This window comes from Podarcis cretensis (genome assembly GCF_951804945.1).
Source record: "Podarcis cretensis genome assembly, chromosome: 6".
Lineage (NCBI taxonomy): Eukaryota > Metazoa > Chordata > Lepidosauria > Squamata > Lacertidae > Podarcis > Podarcis cretensis.
Window position 1 is genome coordinate 51,601,140 of NC_137175.1, and position 21,610 is coordinate 51,622,749.

Genomic DNA, 21,610 nt, shown 5'->3' on the forward strand with positions numbered 1-21,610 from the left:
TTCATAATAATTTGGGCCCATCCAATGAAGCTAAATGTTGGAGGATTCAGGACAGACATATAAAAGAAAGTACTTCTTCACACAGGTATATAATCAGCTGAAATAAAATTAACTAATTTATTATTAACTATGGCTATTTGCAGTTTAGTAGTGCTGCAGAGAGCTTGCTGGGGAGACCATGCATTAAAAGGGGACTCAAAAATAACTTAAACAAGGTTTTAATAACAAAAACAAAAACTCCTTATACACTAAATACATCAACAACAAACCAGACCCAACGACCAACCCATCCCCCAGGGTAATGAGGGAGCTAGGTGCTGCTCCTTATATACTATGCCCAAATGCTGACACAGCTTAATTAACACAACCTAGTAGCACCTGCTATGTTTCACAGCTGTAAGACTGGGTCTCGTTATTTGCCTTGGCCCTGGCCCTTAAAGACATACACAACTTGTGAAGCAATAATGAACCTTCACATTTTAAAGTGACCATTCAACAATCTACACCACCAAAATGTAGTTGTAGTTACCACTGTGAGTGGCTTTAAAAAGAGGATTAGGAATAAATTTATCAGTGGCTACTAGTGCCTTGATGTCTATGTACTATCTCTGCTGTCAGAGGCAGTATTGAGGTTACTGGGAATCATCAGTGAAAAGGGTGCTGTTGCTCTCAGGTCTTGCTTCTGAACTTCCAATAGGCATCTGTTTGGCCACTGTAGACAGTTTCTGAGCCAGCAGGGTTCTTCTAATGTATGCCACTTACCCCTATAAGCATGCCTTAAAGCGACTCACAGCAAAACAGCAAAAACATATGAATACGTCACTACACTAAATAGTCCAAAACCAATTCATTACAAAATATAACAAAATTTGAATAAACAATTCATTTCGATAAAACAAACTTTTTAATGTTTATATAAAATAGACAATATGTCATTAAATCTTATCAGTTGATATTATTTATATTAAATAGGTAAGCCAAAGCCAGATATGAGAAAGGCTTCCAGTATAATCATGCATTAACAAATAATATAACCAGTGCTATGTGCAATAAATGGCAAGCATATTTTATAGAACCTGCAGCAGATAGTCTCTCACATGCCCCACTCTCATATTCTGATTAACTTTCTTACTTATTAAAAAAGAAAACAAGTATTTAAAGGTTATAGTCATATTTCCTACATTTACTGTACTGTGGAAGAAAACTAATGCCAAGTCTAGACAGTGGCTTGCAGCTCCTCCTCGCTATTGATTGTACCGAGGCTGGACAGGGCAATTTGTGTGCTTTTCCTCCAGGTGCAACTAAAATGGCATCCCAAAATGAAGTAAATAGTAATAAATGTTTGATCATAAAAACTAAACTGTGCCTTTACATGATACAATCTAAGAGAGGCAGTTGACTTACTTGTGTAAGATTCAGGTTGTGACATTCAATCTGAGTTTGTTTAAAGATGAACAAGATTAAAAAGCAGTCAAAATGTGTTAGGTTTTTACCTCAAGTGTTTAGGACATTGCTTTCAAAATGGAACATAGCCATAGAATGATTATGTTAGAGGCCTAGTTTCCCACTTCATCACTTGCTCCCCAAGCAAAGGAAGACAGATCTGCAACATACGAGGTTTGGCAACACAGTTCCTCTAATGCTCCTGGCTGATGAGTGATGTAAAGATTTGCTGTTGTTAATTGTTTTTCTTTCTATCACACCCCTCCTGCACTTGCTGCTCAAGGTACTATTAAATAAAATAATGTTGTAAAATAAAGTAAGGGCATATTAAACATTGACTTATGTAGAGTGGAGGAAGGCATGGCAGTGAAGATGTAGGCTAAGGAGACGCATTTACACTTTGCTGAAAAATTTGTGTAAAAATGAGAGGAAGTACACAAGCCAAAGCTGAAATGGGAGGCGAGATTGTATCATTGGCAAGGTTATGATTAAAAGATACTCCTACAGTACCAGATCAAGAAAGTGGCCATCAAAGTTGCTCTTGCTGCTTGGGCCAGGCATTAATAGAAAATGTGGCTGGTCATAAATTAAAAGTAGGAATGAAATGGATTTAGTGTGGGCATGGTCATTCATTCATTAAATGTATTTATGTGACTGCCATTCTGCCAAGGCACCCAAAATGGTTTATAATTTTGAAATACTAAAGCAACCAAATACTACAAAATTTTGAACAACAGAATTCTCTCAGTAAAGCCAACCCTGGGAATGTTACTAGGAGGCATTGTAGGATGGAAGGCATTTTATACACATTGGTGGGATCTGCATTACTTAACACCCAGAGCATCCAGTATAAGGAACAGCAGAAGTGTGGAAAGGTTTTAGAATTAGGGTGGCTTGGGCTGCAGTCCTAACTTTCCTGGAAGAAAGCCCCATTGACTCTAGTCAGACTTACTTTTGAGTAGACATGGTTAGGATTGAGATTTTACTCAGAGTAGCACTCGCATACCAACATTCTTTTCAAATATTATTGGCCTAGTTACCTCGTTGGGAAAGTCAGATCCTCAGGTCTGCTATATCTGTAGTTCTACATTCAAGGCTATGCAAAGTGCCATATACCTCAAATTGGTTTGGATTTGGTTTAAATGGTCATTCAGACCTGAATGTTTCTAATGTAGATTATCAATGATATGGACAAGCCTTTTGGTCACATTCAAAGCTCCTTTGTGCTAGAAAGTGAGCAAATGAAGATCATAGAATCATAGAATCATAGAGTTGGAAGAGACCACGAGGGCCAGATGTCATTCCTTAACTATAATTTCCTATTTTCATCCAAACCAGGAAATTTTGGTTAACATCTTCAGAACAAACCAAGATATTAAACAGTTTTTCAAAGTTTAATTAACTGGTAACCATGGTTTCCTAGTTCAGATGAAATGGGAAACTATCGTTAATGGAAGACATCATGGTTTGTTTTGCTTGAAGTGAGGAATGAAAGGACTGTATGCACAGCCAAATTCCTGCTCTTGTCTCTGCTTACTAAGGGTGCTTCCAGACAGAAGTTTATTTTTGGAATTGCTGCTGAACCATGCAATTTTTTTCTTGCAGTGTCCACATGAAGTTGTTGTCACCAAAATGCCAAGCTCTATATCTATATATATATATAGATATATTACATTTAATTTCCATACCCCTTACTGCGAAAAATAGATAAATAAAAATAACTTGTTATAAACCTAAAGTCACTGTGAGAGTGGAAGCCAGTTAGTGCATTAGCACTTTTTTGTGTGGTGATGGTGGCAGTTTGTCACATGTGGTGACATTTCAGTGGGTGGCCCCTAATGTGACAGTCTGCACACAGGTACAGAAATACCTGCATACATGCACAGAGCAGAAGGCAATGGAGGGTGGTGGTGGAGTGTTGGACAGGAGGGACAACAAAACCATCTTCATATACACTCTGTTGAGGTCCTCTAATGTGGACAGCAACTGCAGAATAGCAATGATATCCATGACTGGGAGAGAGGTGGGGAACAGAAATATGTGGAAGCTAACATGCCAAATGTACACACTGAAATATCTGATCTGAGCATTATGTTTGCAATATAAGCCCCGTCCTGGAAGCACCCTAAGGCAGCACAATAATAAGTGTCATTAATTATTTAGGTTGGGTGGATGTCTTATAAGAACACTAGAAGCTGCATGCAGAGTCAGTCCATTGGTGCATCTAGCTGGATATAGTCTAAAATGACGAGCAGTTGGTCTCCAGGTTTCAAGCAGGAGTCTGGAGATGCCAAGAATTGGATAAACTGGCAGCTTCTGCATTCTTGCTCATGCTGAAAACATACTGCATTAGAATTAAAACTTAGGATGTTGTCCAAATTTTTATTTTGTAGCATATGACTTACATCTTCATTTGGTGATCCTGACCACTATCATGGGAGTTCTGAATAATTTTTATTTTATGTCTTTTATTGCCATATTCTCTAACATATATTAGTGCATACTAAACCTCCAAAGAGATCTTGTTTCATTGCTTCAGAGTCACTATACAGCTTTGGTAAGGGCTATCTTACACTAAGATCTGGAGACTGGGTTTTAATAACATACCAGCTAAACTTTAGGGAATCCATTTTGAGTGTGCGTTGGGATTCCTTAGCTTTGCATCCATACAGAATTTTCAGTGACTAGGTGGATACAGAACAGCTCCAGATGATCTGTTTGGCAGCAACATAAAACAGAAGCTGCTTCAGTTAGCCAGGAATCATTTCTGGACTCTGTTGTAAGAGATGCTTCTTGTCTCTTAGAGTGGGGGAAGGGGATGTAGACTCTTTATTTACAGTGATAATTTGGAGATGGTGCAGGGGCAAGTAAGCACTCAGCAAATTTTTCTTTGGGGCATGAACCAATAACCCTCTTCTTCCTGTCAGTACAGCTTGTGAGCCATGCAAGCTTCCATGATGAGAATGGTTCTGTCAAGGGGGGTGGAATGGTAGTTAGAAAAGCAGATAAATAGGCAGCAGATTTATTATGGTAGAGATTACCTGCAACTTCAGCAAACGGCATTAGCCTTCCTGATGCTTCACTCATCTGTGGACAAAAGCATCAGCAAGTATAAACCAGCCATAAAGCGAAAATGGAGTAATGTCATCTCGGCTGTGGAGAATGCTAAACGAAGCAGCTGGAACTGCTTCCTCTGATTAAAAGCTAGGGCTACTGCCTGAAGGAACATACACTAGGAGAGTGGGAGGGAAAGCAATAACAAGTGTAAATATTTTAATTACTCTTTAAGAGGCAAGTTAAACATGCTTAAAATCTGCCTTCTTTGTATTTACAGAAATCTTTGAGTGTCTTTCTTTGTTTCCCATTGGGTGATCAGTGCTGTGGATAATGGAATGTGGGGAGCGGTTAATCTCAGATACACAGCACTCATATGCTTACTGGTATTTATTGATCAATACACGGAACATGATTTGACGCTCTGTGTCCTGTTTAACCCTCTCTTTCTATCTGTTTAAACTCCCCAGTTTTCTTTGGTAAGTGCTTGGTGTTCAGATGTGCAAAATCTGCATCAAACCAACACATACCATGAACTGCCTACAAATTAGATCTGCATGAATCTCCCTCACCTTACTAACAGCCTTCATTTGCACAAAATAAGACCAAGGGGACAAAACTGGGGATCAGAGGAGTTTGCTGTCAGTTTACATACACAGGTCTCCCTCTGCACATCTGGACCATGCTAACAATAAAACCCATGACTGAGCAAACTGCACTTTTGCTTGACGTTTTGGAGCAGTTAGCTTTGTAACCAAGCCTTCCTTATAAGATGCACTCATAGCATGTGAACTTATTTTCTGCTCCCTTATAAGGAGGGTTGGAATCCCTTTCCTCTGCCTACTGTATAAATTATGCAGAGCGAGTCTGGTGATCCATTGGTCCAAATAAAAACTAGAAGAAAGTGCTTTAGATTTTTATTTGAAAAATCTGTTGTGTAGAATTTCTGGCCAGGGGGAACCTGGTGTAGGTTTTATTAAAGTTACCCCTGAATTCATCACTCAGTTTTCAAGTTTCAATTACATAATCAGATTTTGTCCCCAACGGTCCATGTAATCTTAAACCAAGAATGTGTGTCTCACCAACACCATATGCTTAATTTTTCTCCCCACACACACTCTCTCACAACACTCACTCTGGTACTCCCACAGCCCCATCGTCTGGCAGAATAAAAGGGCGCAGCACCCATATCCCAGTGGCTTCTCCATCTCAGTTGTGACAATGAATGCTAGTGGTTTTGCTTAGGAGTCAGAGCCCTCCTTTGTGTAGGACCAGCAATATATTAATTGGGTAAAATGGGGCCAGACTCTGTGTTCTTGGTAGCAGAGAGCTTTACTAACCACCTGAGGGCATCACTCTGACTTGTTACTGCACATCCTTTATTTATTTTTATTTATTTATTTTTGTTTGTTCCTGTTGCGCTAATACAGATTCTAGCTTTGAAAAACTTTCTACTTTTTTAGTTATAATTTTCTTCCTTTCCTCTTTGTACTAACGCTTTTCTCTAATCTTATTTGCATTCAAATTACCTCACCAGGTGGTACACCAATCAGAGGTAAGAATGCTGAACTGTGCCTCTAATTGTCATGTCACTCCATATCCTTTCTGCCATGCCCGTCTCCAACAGTATATCATCTCCAGCTATTCTTTCACTCCAAACTCTTGTCAGCTCACTTGCACATCTGCCGTTCCTTCCTGTGTGTGCTTGTTTTTGTTTATTTTTAGTGTGGCGCCTTGTAGAATCATCCATCGCAGGTGTGCACAGGTCAAAGGGGGTTATTCAACGGGAGGTTTTCAGAGGGAGAACGCTATCCCCATTCATGCCACAGAGGGCTCTGAGGTCTTGAATCTTTCAGATTCAGTCACCCTCTGGGGCACCACGTCCTGGCAGGTCTGAAATAGCTGCTGTGGCGTGTTTTGAAGGATGTAACACTTTCACAAGAGAACAGTGAAGCCCTTCCTTCTGCATTATTGCTGACAGGAATTGAACTAATACAAAGGAAATAAATTCTTAAAATGCCAGGCAAATCTAACTTGAGGAATAAGACTGGAGGACTTCCTTTGAGAGCTGAAGGTGCACCTTTTCATAAATTTAATAAATAACATTATTATTATTATTATTATTATTATTATTATTATTATTATTATTTTGCTGGCCCTTCTCTGATATGAAGGTGAAGGGAGGAGATCTAAGATGCCAGCTCCACCCCTTCTGAAGCCTGACAAGGATTCATGGTGCACTGTAGCATAAAGATTTGTTGTGAGTAAATGAATCAGACACACATCTGGCTGCATTAAGTCTTCAGTTGTTCAATCCACCTCCAGTCTGACAGCTCTGCATTCCCAGACCTTGCTAGTTTCACTGCCTATATGTGCTAGTAACATTTCTAGCCTACACACTCAAAGTAGTCCCTTGAATTAATTTTAAGGTTGTAATCAGTACTATATAGTGTGACTCTGGTCTCTTGTGATTTCAGTTACTGCTGTTGACTGACCCCTGAATTTCCTGATAAACTTTTTAGCACCACAAAATTACACTATCTCATTTGTCCAATGCTCCCCTTCTTTCCTCCCCCTTCTCTCTCCACTGAATCACTGCTGGAAGTTAATAATCCAAGTCTTTGGAACTGATTCTGTTGCTGGGGGTTAATGTTTTCTTGTTAAGTGATTTTGGAGCAAATGGGGGTTGCTGTTTCAAGTATATTTGCATCAAGTTGCTTCTGTGAAAAATCTGGGTCAGGGGAAAAACTGTAAACCTCATTTTGATATGAATGGGTTTCTCTGTCATCTTCTCTCTGGAATGCTGCAAGATTGACAGCTGTGATGCCACACATTTTTAAAACCTTTTCTCTGCTTCTATCACAACTCTGAAAGCAAAATGACAGACTGAATGCTAAGTAACCAAGCAGGCCCTATCGTTGCCCATATCAGGTTGGGCCTTGCCCAGCACACAACTGCTATGTATTTCCTCTGTATCAACAAGCGAGGGCATTAATGACTCAGCACCAGAACCGCTTGGATGTTCCGTACATCCTTTTTGAGGAAAGTGGACATATCTTTATAATGAGAATCATCCATCTCATAAAACATAAATCTCCCTATCTGAGTCCTAATGAGGTATTTTAAGAATGTGTCTGACATTATTTAAAATGTATGTGTCCTGTTTGAATGTCAAAGATGACATTTCTGTACGTGCCAAAAAGCCACCTCTTAGCATCTCATACAGGATTTGTGTCAGACTTACACCTTTTGTTAAACACACAGGCTATTGAGTCTCTAAAGATTACCAGATGTGGTAGGTGAAGGCACTTTTGTGAAAGGGAGGTTATACTCACATAGTGGTCTGTACTGTGGTTCTCACTAAGGTAAGTTTGTTGCACTTCTGGGATCAATTTAATGTGGAAATAAAACTAAATTATTTTTTTGTTTGCACAGCTAGTTGGATGTAAAATTTTCAGTGGTTCATGTTGAGAGGTGGATTCTATGTGAATGCATTGAAGGGCCAATCATACTTTCTGCCTATTGAATGGAAGTGTTATGGAAGTCAGGCCGGAGAAGCAGGATAAAATTTTATTTCTGAAACTAACCTTTCCTTTGGGCCCTGCAGCCGCAGTTCTACTCTTGCTGTCCAGAGGTGCTGTCATTTTTCTAACTGAGAGCTCTGTGTTCACAAGGCATGTTGTCACTTTTAACATTCCCCCTTTGCCTTTCAGGTGAGACCCAGGCTGAAAGGTCAGGGTGAGTTTTGATAGACTGTTCAGAGATGCATGGGTCTAGTTGGTGACTGGCAGGTTAGACAAGAGGATGGATGAATGGATGTGTATTTTGAAGGATGGCTAGTAAGCAAAAATAAAAGCTGCTTTAGGGGAAGTGACTTGACACATGTCCCCTTTCTCAAAGTTCAAATCAAGTTTTCTATGTTGTTATAGAATGCAGTTAAATATTATGAGAAATATTTATCCTGGAAGCAGAAAATGCTGGCATGTCATGGACCTCTGATGCTTCAGATTTTGCCATTGCAGATACATGAAGTGGAAGTGTTAAAGGGAAGACAGCATTTTAAATGGTCCTTTTCTTCACAAAATAAATTGGAATCAATTGGAAAGTGTTTGTACCCGTTGACTGGATAGACTTTCCTCCAGTGTGAGTTTCACCACTGCAAAGCAGAAGGACAATTACTTTGAAACAGAAAGATCTGATAATTGGCAGAGAAGGGCTGAGAAACTTTTTATCTAATACTTTTACTATTGCCTAAATTTCACACTGTTTTGCCCTTAGCACCCTCTTTGGCAGCCTTGTAGTGCTGCTTCTCTTGGGATCTGCATATCTCAATCTCTCTTTTTCTGTATCTGGAGTACAAGAGGAAAGTGCATGAATGCCAGATGCATGATACACAAAAGGAAGGAGAATCAGTGATTGAGCTGTATTCCTGCATTTGCCCTTGTGTGCTGCTCAGTTTCATAGCTCTCCGTCAGTGACTGCCTCACTTGTATATATCACAGAAACCCAGCTTCATTCCAGGTCCTAGCCATGCCAATCATCATGCTCAGGAAGAAGAGGCACAGCTGAACAGGAGCATATTGAGCATCAGTAATAAAATCACTGTGGTAGTTTTGTTTTTATTTATTTAGCTTATTTGGCCGTAAAAAATAAATAAATTTGAGATGGGGGCATTTGGCTGCCATTCCAGGTAGCACCTAGGATTATTAGAGCTGAAAATCTAAGCGGCATGTTAAGTAGAGTATTGATATATAAATCATGATCCAGAAAATTTTGTGCACCATTTTACTCTACTGACAACTGCAGAGCTGCAAGAATCCAGTGTGAGATTGTGAAAGTAGACTTTTGCCTTCCTCGTCAAATCCTCAAATTTATATAAACATAAATTTAACTGAACACAAGTGAAGCTTCTAAGTAAACATTCATAGGATTGCTCTGTTAATGAGACAGTCAACATTTTTCATTAACTTTGCTGGCAAAGCAAGGCAGATCCTGCCAAAACCAGAACACTTCTATGTTCCATAGATTAGACCTACCTGCAGAAATGTAAGGTGAGAAGGTATCTGTGGATTTATTTATTTTAGCCATCTCTGCCATGCTTATGAAGCCCACCAACCCCCACTACCTATTTTCACTTGCAATTACAAGTCAGTAGAGAGTAGCCTTCCCCAATTCCCATCAGCCCCAGCAAGCATAGCCAATGGTGAGGAATGATGAGAATTCTAGTACAAAACATTTTGGGGTTGGGGAAGGCGATATAAAGCATATGCATGTGCCTCACAAGTAGAGAGGAGCAATGTAAGAAAACGCACATAAATAATGTTTGGAAATATCCAGGGTCAAGGAACAGGAGGCTAGGAGTTTGAATCCCCTTTCTTGGGGGTTCCCTCTGCCTCCTGTCAGTCATGAAGCAGGTCATCATTGCTTGCTGTTACTATATTTTAATACTTGCTTTTGTTATATTTGAAGGCAGTGATGGACTGGATGTGGGCCAACAAATTAAAAATGAATCCTGAAAATCCAGGAGCTGGGAGGGCAGCCTCTTCTGAGCAGGGTTGCAATCCCCTGGAAGAAGCAGGTTCATAGCTTGAGGGTGTTGTCCAGCATTGTCACTTGAGGTGGCTAATTTCCTGCTATGGCTTGGTTTGCCAGCTACAACCCCTTGTGGACAGAGGTGACTTCGCCACAGTGCTGCATGCTCTGGTAACTTCCAGATTGGACTACTCTTCATGAAGATGACTTGGAAACTTCAACTGGTTCAAAATTCAATGGTCAGATCGCTTGCTGGGTTTGCCTTTAGCACTTATGCAACTCATGTTCTAAAACAGCTACATTTTTCTGCCAATTCAAGGTGCTCATGCTAGTTTTTAAAGCTCTAAATTATTTAAGCCCCAAACATCTGAGACACTGCTGCCTTCTCTACAGACCCTCTCAGATATTAAGATCAGCAGAGGGACCCTTTGAGTGGCTCTGCCGCCCTCAGAAATTCAAGGTGGTGGCTCAGGAGAGGACATTCTTTGCAGCAGCTTATGAATAGTGGCACCTTTGCTATATAGCCTTTGTCAGTTGCTGAAGACACACCTTTTTATCCTGGTGTTTTTGGTGTTTTCAGATGTGTGTTTTCAGGACCCACCTGAAATTAGTTTTAACTGTTTTTAATACTGAATTTAAATCATAGTAACCAGCCCTGGCACCTGCTGATGAAGGGTGGGTAATAAATTTAACAACAGCAGCAATGTAGCAGCAGCAGTAGTAGTATTGGTAGTAGTAGATGTTTTCCTGGTCTGGGTTACAAAACATTAAAAACAAACCTGACAATGCTGCTGCTGCTGTATTAAAGAACAGTCAACTTATTAGTATTATATGTGAAAGCACCTTAAGAGTGGCAGAAGGAAGGCTTTTCTGGCTGGCGTCCCCTGCACTGCCCCCTGCCAGCCCCAGCGTAACAATAGGAAGGGCTCCCTACATCATTTTTATTACATAGCAAAGCTCAGTGAGGTTCATTTTTTCTCTCCCTGACATATAGACTTAGGCTACAGTCTCAATTCATCCTTCTAAATAATGTAGGTGGCGGCAGTTGATTCACATTAGTTTTCCTTCTGTTGCAATGATATGAAAACTGAATTTGACCTCCGTTCCTTGAAGTGGGAAGAGCGGAGACAGCAATTTTGGCTTCTGTTCACAGTGCTGTTTTCTCTGGCAAATGGAAATGGGTTCAGACTCTGACAAGCAGACAGGTTAATGCTTTTTCTCTTGGTTCAGGTGTGTATGTGTTTCTGAGCAAATGCCCTCTTCTGCCATCTCTGGAATCTCAACTTCTGGAAGAACCAAGAAAGTCTTTGCTACTCAGGAAGTATGGAGGTTCTGATCTGGCAATGTGACATCAAGGCTACTTCTACATTCACCCTTTGCTTATTTTCCCCTTCACCATTGTCATCCTTACTTCCTCCACAAACTAGCAGCCCATTTGAAATGATTTCCAGAGGAAACAACTGGACAGGGTTCAGCACTCATCTATGATGGACGAGATAAGGAACAAGAATGCAATTCAAGCCGTATTTGTCCCTAATGTGGGTTGGGCTGATTTCAGGTTTAAATTGGATTTAACACAAGTTGTACCATTTTCTGATGCTGACTTATTAATTGTATTGATGGTTGTATTGAGGTCTTTATCATAAATGAAAGGAGTAGTCTTCAGAAGCAGAGATGCAAAGGACTTCTCAGGGTACAATCTTGTAATCCTTTTGGTTTGTAGGTTTCTAAGGTTCTGTTATTCGTACTTTATGGGGAAGTGAAGGTTTAATTTTAGAGAATCAAATTGATAATTAAAGGAAAGAGAGTAGTGCACCAAGATGCAAATTGGTTGTGTGAAGATGGTATTTGTTGTGATATTTCAACGAATAAACCTGAATTCTTTTGAAAGTTTCTGTGCTTGGTAAAAATGGATGTGTTCCGTAAGAAGTGAATTGAAAAGGTGTCAGTAACTGTTTGCCTGTGCAGCTATAAAAACTGGACACAGCAGGTGCTTTTTAGCAACAACCAAGTGGAAGTGGTGTTTGGTGGACCCTCTGAGAAGTGCCATGCCACACTTTTACCAGAAACCCTTTGTGTCCTAAGTTAGGGACACAGAGCAAAAATTTACACGTTTTGTAAATATATTATTATAACCAATATTGTCTGTGTTCTATTTTCCACATAGGAGCTCTACAGATTGAGAACAGTGAAGAGTCAGACCAAGGCAAATATGAATGTGTCGCCACGAACAGTGCTGGGACCCGTTACTCTGCTCCAGCCAACCTTTATGTGCGAGGTAAAGTTAGAGAAGGCAAACTTCCATCCCTTTCTACCTTCTCTTCTGTGTCTACACCTTCTCTAATGACCCATGAGATGTTGCAGTGAGAGGTTACCTTTATGATGTATTGTAAATGATGAAACCTAAATGCCCAACCAGTCATTGAGTTCAAGCTTTGGAAAGTCAATTCTTGCCACAATTTTTTTTCTTTATTTCATTTTTTTCACCAGAGCTTCTTTAATGGTCAAACTGGTTAAACCACTGTCATAAAGGGGGCAGAAGTTCATGTTTAATTATTTGTATATTTTGTTAAACAAAAGCGTGTTTGGGGGCTTTGTGAAATTAGTGGGTCTCTCTTTTTCTCACCTCCACCCTTTTTGGGGAGGGTTTATTTATTTATTTTAATGAGATAAAGGTTTGAGCATTCATTTCATAAGCTTGACTTGTTCTCTTGCAGGTGAGTTGGTGCATCATGTTGACTCTGGAATAGCATGTTAGTTTCCATAAGCTCTCTTGGTCAACACCTTGTCAGCAATGGGGATTATTGTAGAAGCTATTACAATAGCTTCCATTCCTGCTGAGAATCAGCTTCAGTTTGTTGCACGAAGCCACTTTGCCAGACTGTTTTCTTAACTTGTTATTATTCCTAGATCTCAAAGTCTTTTCACTCACTGCGTTAAATTTGATACAGAATTTTGTGTTTGGAGAGCAGAGAGTTTGGTACTTCATTAAAAGCTGATGAGTTTTCTGTTCTGTTTTACATGGGGACAATGTGTGTTCTCCTTGGCCAGACCTTGTATTAGCCAGGGATATTAATGTAAGACACCCTTGGAGGTGTGGTTTGGTACTTACATAACAGTGGGAAAGAAGAAGAGTGTCAATTTGGTGCCTTTGACTGGTTGGCAGTTAAACTCATATTTTATTCCTTCTTAGGTCCTGGATCTCAGTAACTACCCGTTTAGAAATACTGTTTCCATCTTCATTCCTTCCTCTGTCTTTTCTCTTTTTTCTCTCTCTCTGTCTCCCCACTTGATCGTTGCTTCCTAATACTCATGCACACGCCTTTTATTTGTGGGGTGGAGGGGAGCTGCCTTAACCAAGCTAAGGAAGAGTTATTCCCAGGAGAAGCCAAAATGACTTACTGTGTGATTGCTTCTAGGTCTCTCGGTTACTCTCATTGTGTTCAGCACTCATTTTCTACAGGTGCCGTTTCATCTTGCAGAACAATTTCAACATACAAATCTGTACGATGCTGAAGTTTCAGATAGTCTCGGAACTCTTTATCTGTGCAGCAGAAATGCCCATTTCTCAAGCATAATGTGCTTATTATTGACCTTATATACCCTGTACTCTGTGTGTGTGTGTGTGTGTGTGTGTGTGTAGTCAGCTCTAGTAAAAATAATGTCATATCTCCCCAGAGTAAAGGGAGGGTGTTTGTTTGAACATATTTCATGTTTATATTGTTGTGTAAATTTTTGAACATTCTTAATCACTTTCACATTTTATTTCAAGTATCTTTCTCTGTGTCGAGCCTTTCCAAAAAAGCTTGGGAAGGCTAATGTTTCACCTGAATACACAGCTTGCCAAGGCAAAGAAACCTCACCTTTAAACCTGCCTGATTCCCTGTTTGTTGAGACTTTCTTTATTTAGCTGGAGAACTCCCCTTAGATTCTAAGGAGTGCAGTAAACTGTGACCCCAGGTTTGATGCGAAGAGCAGGTTGTTCAGCTAGCTGGCTGGCTGGCTGGCTCTCTCTGGAGATAAGGTGACACAAGCCAAGCTTCTAGTAAGGATATGTTTCTAGCCCTGTGTGTGTGGCTCATTTTCTATTAACTGTTGTATTTCTCAGGCATAAATTTCGAAACAAGCCTCTTTTTATTGCGTATAATCTTTACAAGGTTGGACTCCAAGCTGCAGGATTGAGATAAAGCCCCATAGTATATAAAAGACAGGTTACTACATAAATTGTCCCCTGTGGAGGTTTGCCATATGTACTGTTTCTTGGACTATATTTGTGCAGGCGGCTTCGTTTTATAGAACAAAATAGACACCCTAACCAGCCCAGTGAAAGACTTTCACCATTCCTTTGGCTCCCAATCAATTGCCAAAGCAGGAGGCTACTTCCCTTGTTTGAGAAAACAGAACAGGATGTATGCACAAATATTATCCACATGTTATATTACTGAAACCATACAAGTTTCATGTCACTAGAGGCAAGGAATACTGTAACCATGATGACCCCTTCTTGCTTGCAAAGTGTCCTAAGGTAGGGTTGGTTTGCATCAGGGGATGGAGTATTCAATTTTCCCACTGCTGTTCCTGTGTGGGTGTGTATATGCACACACGCGCGCGCACACACACACACACACACACACACACACAGCTGCTTTTATCCCAACCAAGGTTCTGGATTCCTGGTAACCTTGAAATCACAGGTCTGGACCCTCACAAACGAAAAGATGAGGGTTGCAGTTTCAAGGGAAAGTGGCTGGTAAAGGAAGGTTAAGAATCACTTTTACTCCTTCCCCTTTACTCCTCCTCCTCCCTCCTTGCACTGCATCCCCTTGCAACAGCACTTTGCAAGAGAGGAGGAGGAACCATTCAGGGGTTTGTTACCCATAGCTGCAACATAACATGCAGCTTGTCCCTTACCCTTGTTCAGATGTGCATCCAAAGAGTTAAAAGCATCCTACAGTGTGTGGTCTCTGTGTAGCTCTGAGAAGAGTAAATGGCAAGCCACAGTAATCAGTGTAGCTGGCGCCTCCAATCCCATATAGTTTTCTGTGTGTATAATATAACCTGCATGTATAATAACCGAGCACTTTTCCTTAGTGCTCATATCATTTTCATAACTCCTCTCAATAATCCTTACACTCTGTAAAATAAACCACTATCAGTATCCACATACTACAAATTAGGAGGTGAAACTGAGAGAGACCTGCTTGTTGGGAGCAAATCATAGCTGAGCTCTTTGAACTGGGTACTTCCTCTCTCTTAGACCACACCTTTAACCACTTCCCTACATCAACTAATCTTGTGTACATGGGGAAAAAACAGTCAGTGGGAAAAGGAGATAATTCTTTCCATGAATAAAATATAGCATGCAGGGGGATGGTCTGAGTAGCTGTACATAGGTTGAATGTGATTTGTGGATCTCAGATGGTTGGATTAGCTCTTGCGGCATCCTACCAAAATGTTTTTCTCTCTCTCCTAGCAACCTTTTAAGTTGAAATGGTTGTCACTTGGACTCTTCTGCATTTTCCGTCTAGCTTCAGTGGATACAAACTCCAGGGTGGATAATTTGGTCTAGTTATATTCCTCCCGCACATAAAAAAGTTTGCTCTCTGAGCCACATATCCTTCTATCGCTTAAGAGTTCTTGAGTGCTGTAAAACCAAAATAAATTGAGCATCAGCTAAGAGTTACCCATTACTGTGTCATCCAGATTATGTCAGCCCAGTTAGTAATGCAATTTTGAAGGATTTTTTTTATGAACAATAAAATTGCTAATTTAATCAACTATTAAAGTAAAATGTTGATGTTGACCCACAAAACCAGAGATTGGTTAGGCTGCAATCCTGTACCCACTTATTTACATGGGAGTAAGACCCACTGAATTCAGTGAGAGTTGCTTCTGAGTAAATAGATGGAACTGTTACTACCTATCTGTACGAAAAGCTGATCACATTGTGACTTTTAAAAAAATCTTCATAAGCCTTATACAGAAAGGTGCTATGATTAAAAAAACACCAACTTTACACTGCGATAAGGTATGTCTTGCCCTTTTTCTATGCATAACTAGCTGGTAAGAGTTAGCATGTAAAGATTTTAAATAGGAGTTCTTAAAAATAAATATTAAGCAAGCACACCTGTTTCTTTGTCACAGACTTCTCCAGTATGATGAAATGCATTGTATTGTTAGTTAAATTATAACAGCTATTTCTAAATGGGCATCTATACGTATAAATTGGCATATACAATTTTTAGGCAAACCAGTGCCCTCTTTTGTCCTCTTTTGGGGTGATGGATTTTCTTGTTTGGGGTGGGGGTTATTGTACAAGTAGTCACCCTAACTGTTACCACTTTGGCTCTTCTGCAGAGGATAGGAGAATGTGCTATAAGGTTTATACATAAATTATCAAAGTGATCAGGGTTACTGGGAGCTTCTCTGACCTTATCAAAGTAATCAGGGTTAGTAGGAGTTTCTTACTTTCTGTTTCTCTGTGGAATACTGGGAACAGCATTGTGCCTTCTGATTGCTTGTCCAATATCACATTTGTTATTTTGATGCTGTTGCCCCTCATCAAGTGAGACTAGCAGTTGCTGTCAGACTACTGACAGATGGGGCCCATGAAACATGGAACACTTAAAGCCTCTCTTGGCCCCTGTAGGTGATAGCAGAACTTGAGGTTGTGGTGTCAGGTATATTTTGCATATATTGCTCTTTCCATGGAAGATGTAAACTACTGCACTTCTTACTGTCATGCCTTTAAGTCCCAGTGTTCTGAAAAGAGCAGGAGGACTTGCTTCCTGCAGTGCCAGAGATAAGGGATGAAGAGAAGGGCTCTGGGGAGAAAGTGAGCATTCCAATTCACTAGGTGTTGGCATATTTACTGATAAAGCAGGCACAATTTCAACATGAGATGAGGTGTAGCTGCTTCCATCCAGGGTCTTTCCAGAGCAGACTCAGCTGCAGATGTTCATTTCCTATAATCCATTAGTATAAGAAGTGATTAAGAGATAATCCAGCAATTAGTAACAAATTACAGGCCCCAAGATCATTCTTGACTGACGGGCCTGAAAGTTATCTGTTTGTATTAGTGTGCTTCATAAGTGAACCTTGCTTACTGTAATCTAAAGTACAAACACATGTGGGCAAACCATTACAGCTTGCCTGGCCTGGGCTTTGTACTGATGAGTTGTATAGCATTGTTGTGCACCTCAGATAGCACAGTCTTCTTTTCATATTGCCTACCTCAGTGTTAGTTCCTTTTTTGTGGAATGCTGGTAATTTTGCAAAGTAGTTGCCTCTATGCAACTACTTTTCACTGGGGTAGTAAAACTGTATCTGGGCTGATACATTTCAGACCGCTAGTGGGGTTCACATGATTCAATGCTCTCTTTCCTATAAAAATATCACTTCCACCTAGAAAACTAAATGTCAAAGGGAAAGATTCTAGCCTAGCCTTCTCTCAGAGAATACTAATTCGTACAGGAATTATTATTAATAATATTATTAATATTTTGGCTCCATATTGGCGAATCTTTAATTATGTAATCCTCCTATCTGTACTCTGAAGCGGTACAGCCCCAGACACAGGTCTGCTCACCTCACTGAGAAATGGGGAACTGAGCCAAAATTCAAACCCACCCAAATTGCTGAAGTCCCAAAGATTTGAACCTTTTTTAATAGGAAGGTTATATAGCTGGGATTCTAATCCCTTCATACAGCAGATTAGATTCAAATAATAGAATCTTATGAACAATCATTTGACTACATATCCAAAGGCGGAACCTTTAGCATCTTCCCATCATCCCCTGAAACAACTGTGGAACTACAAATGTGGTACAATCCTCCTGTCACACTCAGAAAAGAGAAAGTACTTTTCCCATTCACTCCAGGGTGGTGACAAAGGAGTAAGCAGAACTAAAACGATATTTCCACTTTCTGTACTTAATGGCTACTGCAACACACTTCATTCTGGTCCTTGAGCAAGTGAGCACATACTCTTCGATTCTATGCAAAGAGAGGAGTACAGTGCTTCCTTTCCCCTTCCTCCCCCACATCTATTGTGTATCAGTGCTGAGAATATGCACTGTGGAGTATATCTTAGCTTCCATGGTACTTCTTGGTGCAGTCTGTTTAAGGAGCAGGTAGGTGGCTGCACATCATGAAAACTAGCTGAAATCCCATCCTCTCTCATCCTTGCAAATGAATTACTGATGGAACCAACCATACAGTGTATATCTTTCCCATTAAGGCTTTTAATTGAGAGTGTGCTCTGCTGACAGGCAATGTCCTCCCTCCACACCCGCTGTGCCTTTTCCCACCCTTAAAATGTGACTCATAAGCAGTTTCTAACCACCAGAACAGTCTCTGCATTCTCTCAGCAAGGGTTCAATTTCAGGCGATTCACCACAGATATTAGCTGCTATAAGGTCATTCCTGCAAAGGAAACGAGGTCTTCCATGCCCTTCAGGGAAACACAACTAACCTCTTACTGTCTCTCCTGCAGGAACAAAAACAGGAATGTACTGGATTGCCCTGCTGATTTGGGGTGATTGTTGCTTTGACTTCTTGCCCTCCTTTCTTTCCCAGTTCAGTGCATCAGGTGTCCTGACACAGCAACTGGTTCATACTGCACTAATGTTTCTCTGCTGCTTTTAGCTCTGTTTGGAAAGAGGGAGAAAGAGGCTCTTCATCCTTAAAGAATTCCCATTGTTCACCAGGACTGCTTCCTCTGTGTTGAGGAGTGATGGGGCATGTGTGCAGATACTGAGCTGTGTGAGAGAGGCAGGTGGGGGTTAAAGTGCCTCCGCTACTGTCTGTACAGTTGGAATGGAGCTTGGCACTTGACTGAAAATCCTGTGGTGTCTGAAATGTGGTGGGTATGTCCATGAGTGTGTGCACACTTGTTCTTGCCTGTACTTGGCCAGAAGTGGGAGCAGCCTACCAAAATCAACTTGGCTCTTGGTGTTCCTGGGACATGTGCTCCTATATACTGATGGTCTGGTTGTGTGCATCTGGATGAGGAAGAGAAGCTGAATCCAGTGTTCTGTGGCAGGAATGTTTGTGTGTGTGTGTGCGCGCAGTTGCACAGTGGGTAGTCCTGGCCGGTCTCTACCATCATGTCTTGTTGTTTCAGTGCTGTGCAGACACATGCAGCTTGGCCTGTTTTTACTCTCTGTGTTTTTCCTTGTCTTTTTTTATTCCCTTCTCATCTTCATCGCACAATGTCATCAAACAAAACAAACTTTCATCTCTCAGATCCGCGAGAAGGTTGGTCCTTTTCACTTCTTATCCATCTACAGTATGCCACCTCTGATGAGACTTTTCCAGTAGGGGATGGAGAGCCAGCCCTGCAAGGGGAGGGTCTGATGGCCCCTGGCTCTCTGCCAGGCACTGCCATAGCAGGCCTGAATCTGCTTCCTAATTGCTATGTCCTTGCTGACAGCATTGACCACACTGCTTGCATGCCTTTTGTCGCTTGATGTTTAAAATGCACAGACCCTTATCTGCATGCAGTCCATCCCAAAGATTTCCGTGTTTTGAGATGGGAATGGGGTGCATGTACATAGAGAGTAGGCAGCAGAGTGGGTTTTGCCTTAATCTGTTACTTTGTTAGACTCCTGTGTGACCTTTCCTTTTTGTTGAGGAATGCAAAGTACTGATTTGAAGTTTTGGTCAGGGTGGACACCGCTCGCTCACAGTGTAAGCTGCTTGGTATAGAGTAGGAAGAGGAAGGAGCAACTGATAGAGGCACCATAGCTGCCTTTTTAACACATTGAATTCATTCCACATCACACTTGTGTTTGAGATGCTGTGTTTATGATACATGCAAAGCACCACTGATGTAACTGAAAAAGCAGAGTTTCTTCATGCTGGATCATTTTTGTTTATAAGATTGATACCTGTATACCTGAAACCCAGGGACTTCATTCTTCCCTGGACAAGGACTCACTCAGCAAGGGCAACAACTGTACTAGAGAAAGGAAGGTGTGCCGTTATCTTACCTGCCTTTCTCTTATTGACAGTGCTGTGTTGCCTGGACTTAGCAGTGCCATAACCTGAAGCAATTCCTATTGCTTTATCAACAACTTTCTCTGACCCAAGGTAGTATTCCTTTGATGAAAGAAACAGAATCCATAACTTTAGAGGCCCAAAAATGACCAATTAATAGAGAATGGTGGATATTGAGAGTTAGGAAATGTCTGTGCATTAGTTCTGAAGGGGGATAATGTTCATCCTTCAGTCCACATGCTCCGCTATTGCATCGCTTATGTTTCCACACTTTTTCCTGTGTACCTGTAATGATCATAGGACTGTGACTACCCTATTCTGCATGCCAGGACTTATGGTTGGAGTCTGTACTTTAATAATAATAATAATTTTTATTTATACCCCGCCCTCCCCAGCCAAGGCTGGGCTCAGGGCGGCTAACAAGCAATAATAAAAACAAGTTGAATGAATACAACTTAAAAACAAAATTAAAATACAACATTAAAATATTAAATATTAAAATGTAGCCTCATTGCAGGAGGAGAAAGGAAAAGAAAAAAGAAAGAGGGGGAGGGAATCAAAAAGCACCTACTTTTCCAAGTTACTCTTCTGTTGTTTGTGCTTCTTGTTTAGCACAATAGCACTAAAATACATGAAGCCTGAGACACTGCTATTTGGACATTCCCTTAAACCAAGACTCCTCAATCTGCTACACAGCCATACGAAGTGAACTTCATTAGAATTAGAATTAGAACTTGTTTAATGAGCTGTCATTGCAGTTGTCCCAGAGCTGTTGCTTTTGTTTTCATTTTAGTTCTCTGAATATGCTCCCCCTTAACAAGGGGAGAAAGTTTTATTGTTTTCAGACATAAACCAAAGCTTGTTTAGGGCAACATTGTATGTGATCCTGGCAGGAATTGAAGCTGAGAGATAGTGAAACAATCTGAAGCTGCACAGATTCTGTTTGCCTGGCACTTTCATGTCTAAGGTCAATTAACCTGAAAAAATTAAATCCCTTCTTTCAGTTGGAACCACCAGCATATATCAATAGCAAAAGTAGCCTTGATTGACAGATATACACTTAGGGCTGTTTCATGCATTATGCTTACACCTTCACATATTAAAATCATAAGTGTGACTTCCATTTTCTCCAGTGCACAAATAGGTGTGTTTTATTTTTATTATTAGTTACACTTTGCAAACCATATATTTGTTGTTTAGTCGTTTAGTCGTGTCCGACTCTTCGTGACCCCATGGACCAGAGAACGCCAGGCACTCCTGTCCTCCACTGCCCCCCGCAGCTTGGTCAGACTCATGCTGGTAACCTCGAAAACACTATCCAACCATCTCGTCCTTTGTCGCCCCCTTCTCCTTGTGCCCTCCATCTTTCCCAACATCAGGGTCTTCTCCAGGGAGTCTTCTCTTCTCATGAGGTGGCCAAAGTACTGGAGCCTCAGCTTCACAATCTGTCCTTCCAGTGAGCACTCAGGGCTGATTTCCTTCAGAATGGAGAGGTTTGATCTTCTAGCAGTCCATGGGACTCTCAAGAGTCTCCTCCAGCACCATAATTCAAAAGCATCAATTCTTCGGCGATCAGCCTTCT

General features: G+C 40.8%; 1 protein-coding gene across 12 annotated transcripts in view; it reads left to right on the top strand.

The window, feature by feature from the left end:
- PTPRF (protein tyrosine phosphatase receptor type F) overlaps window positions 1-21,610 on the top strand; it is a 478,221-nt gene that overhangs the window by 381,376 nt on the left and 75,235 nt on the right. For 7 of the 12 annotated variants that reach the window (XM_079980221.1, XM_079980227.1, XM_079980225.1 and 4 more), the window contains exon 7: window positions 12,197-12,307. In XM_079980221.1, the coding sequence (XP_079836347.1) occupies window positions 12,197-12,307 (111 nt within the window). Of the gene's footprint in view, window positions 1-6,034; window positions 6,053-12,196; window positions 12,308-21,610 lie in introns of all 12 variants that reach the window. The other 5 variants (XM_079980220.1, XM_079980216.1, XM_079980222.1 and 2 more) reach the window with 1 other exon arrangement.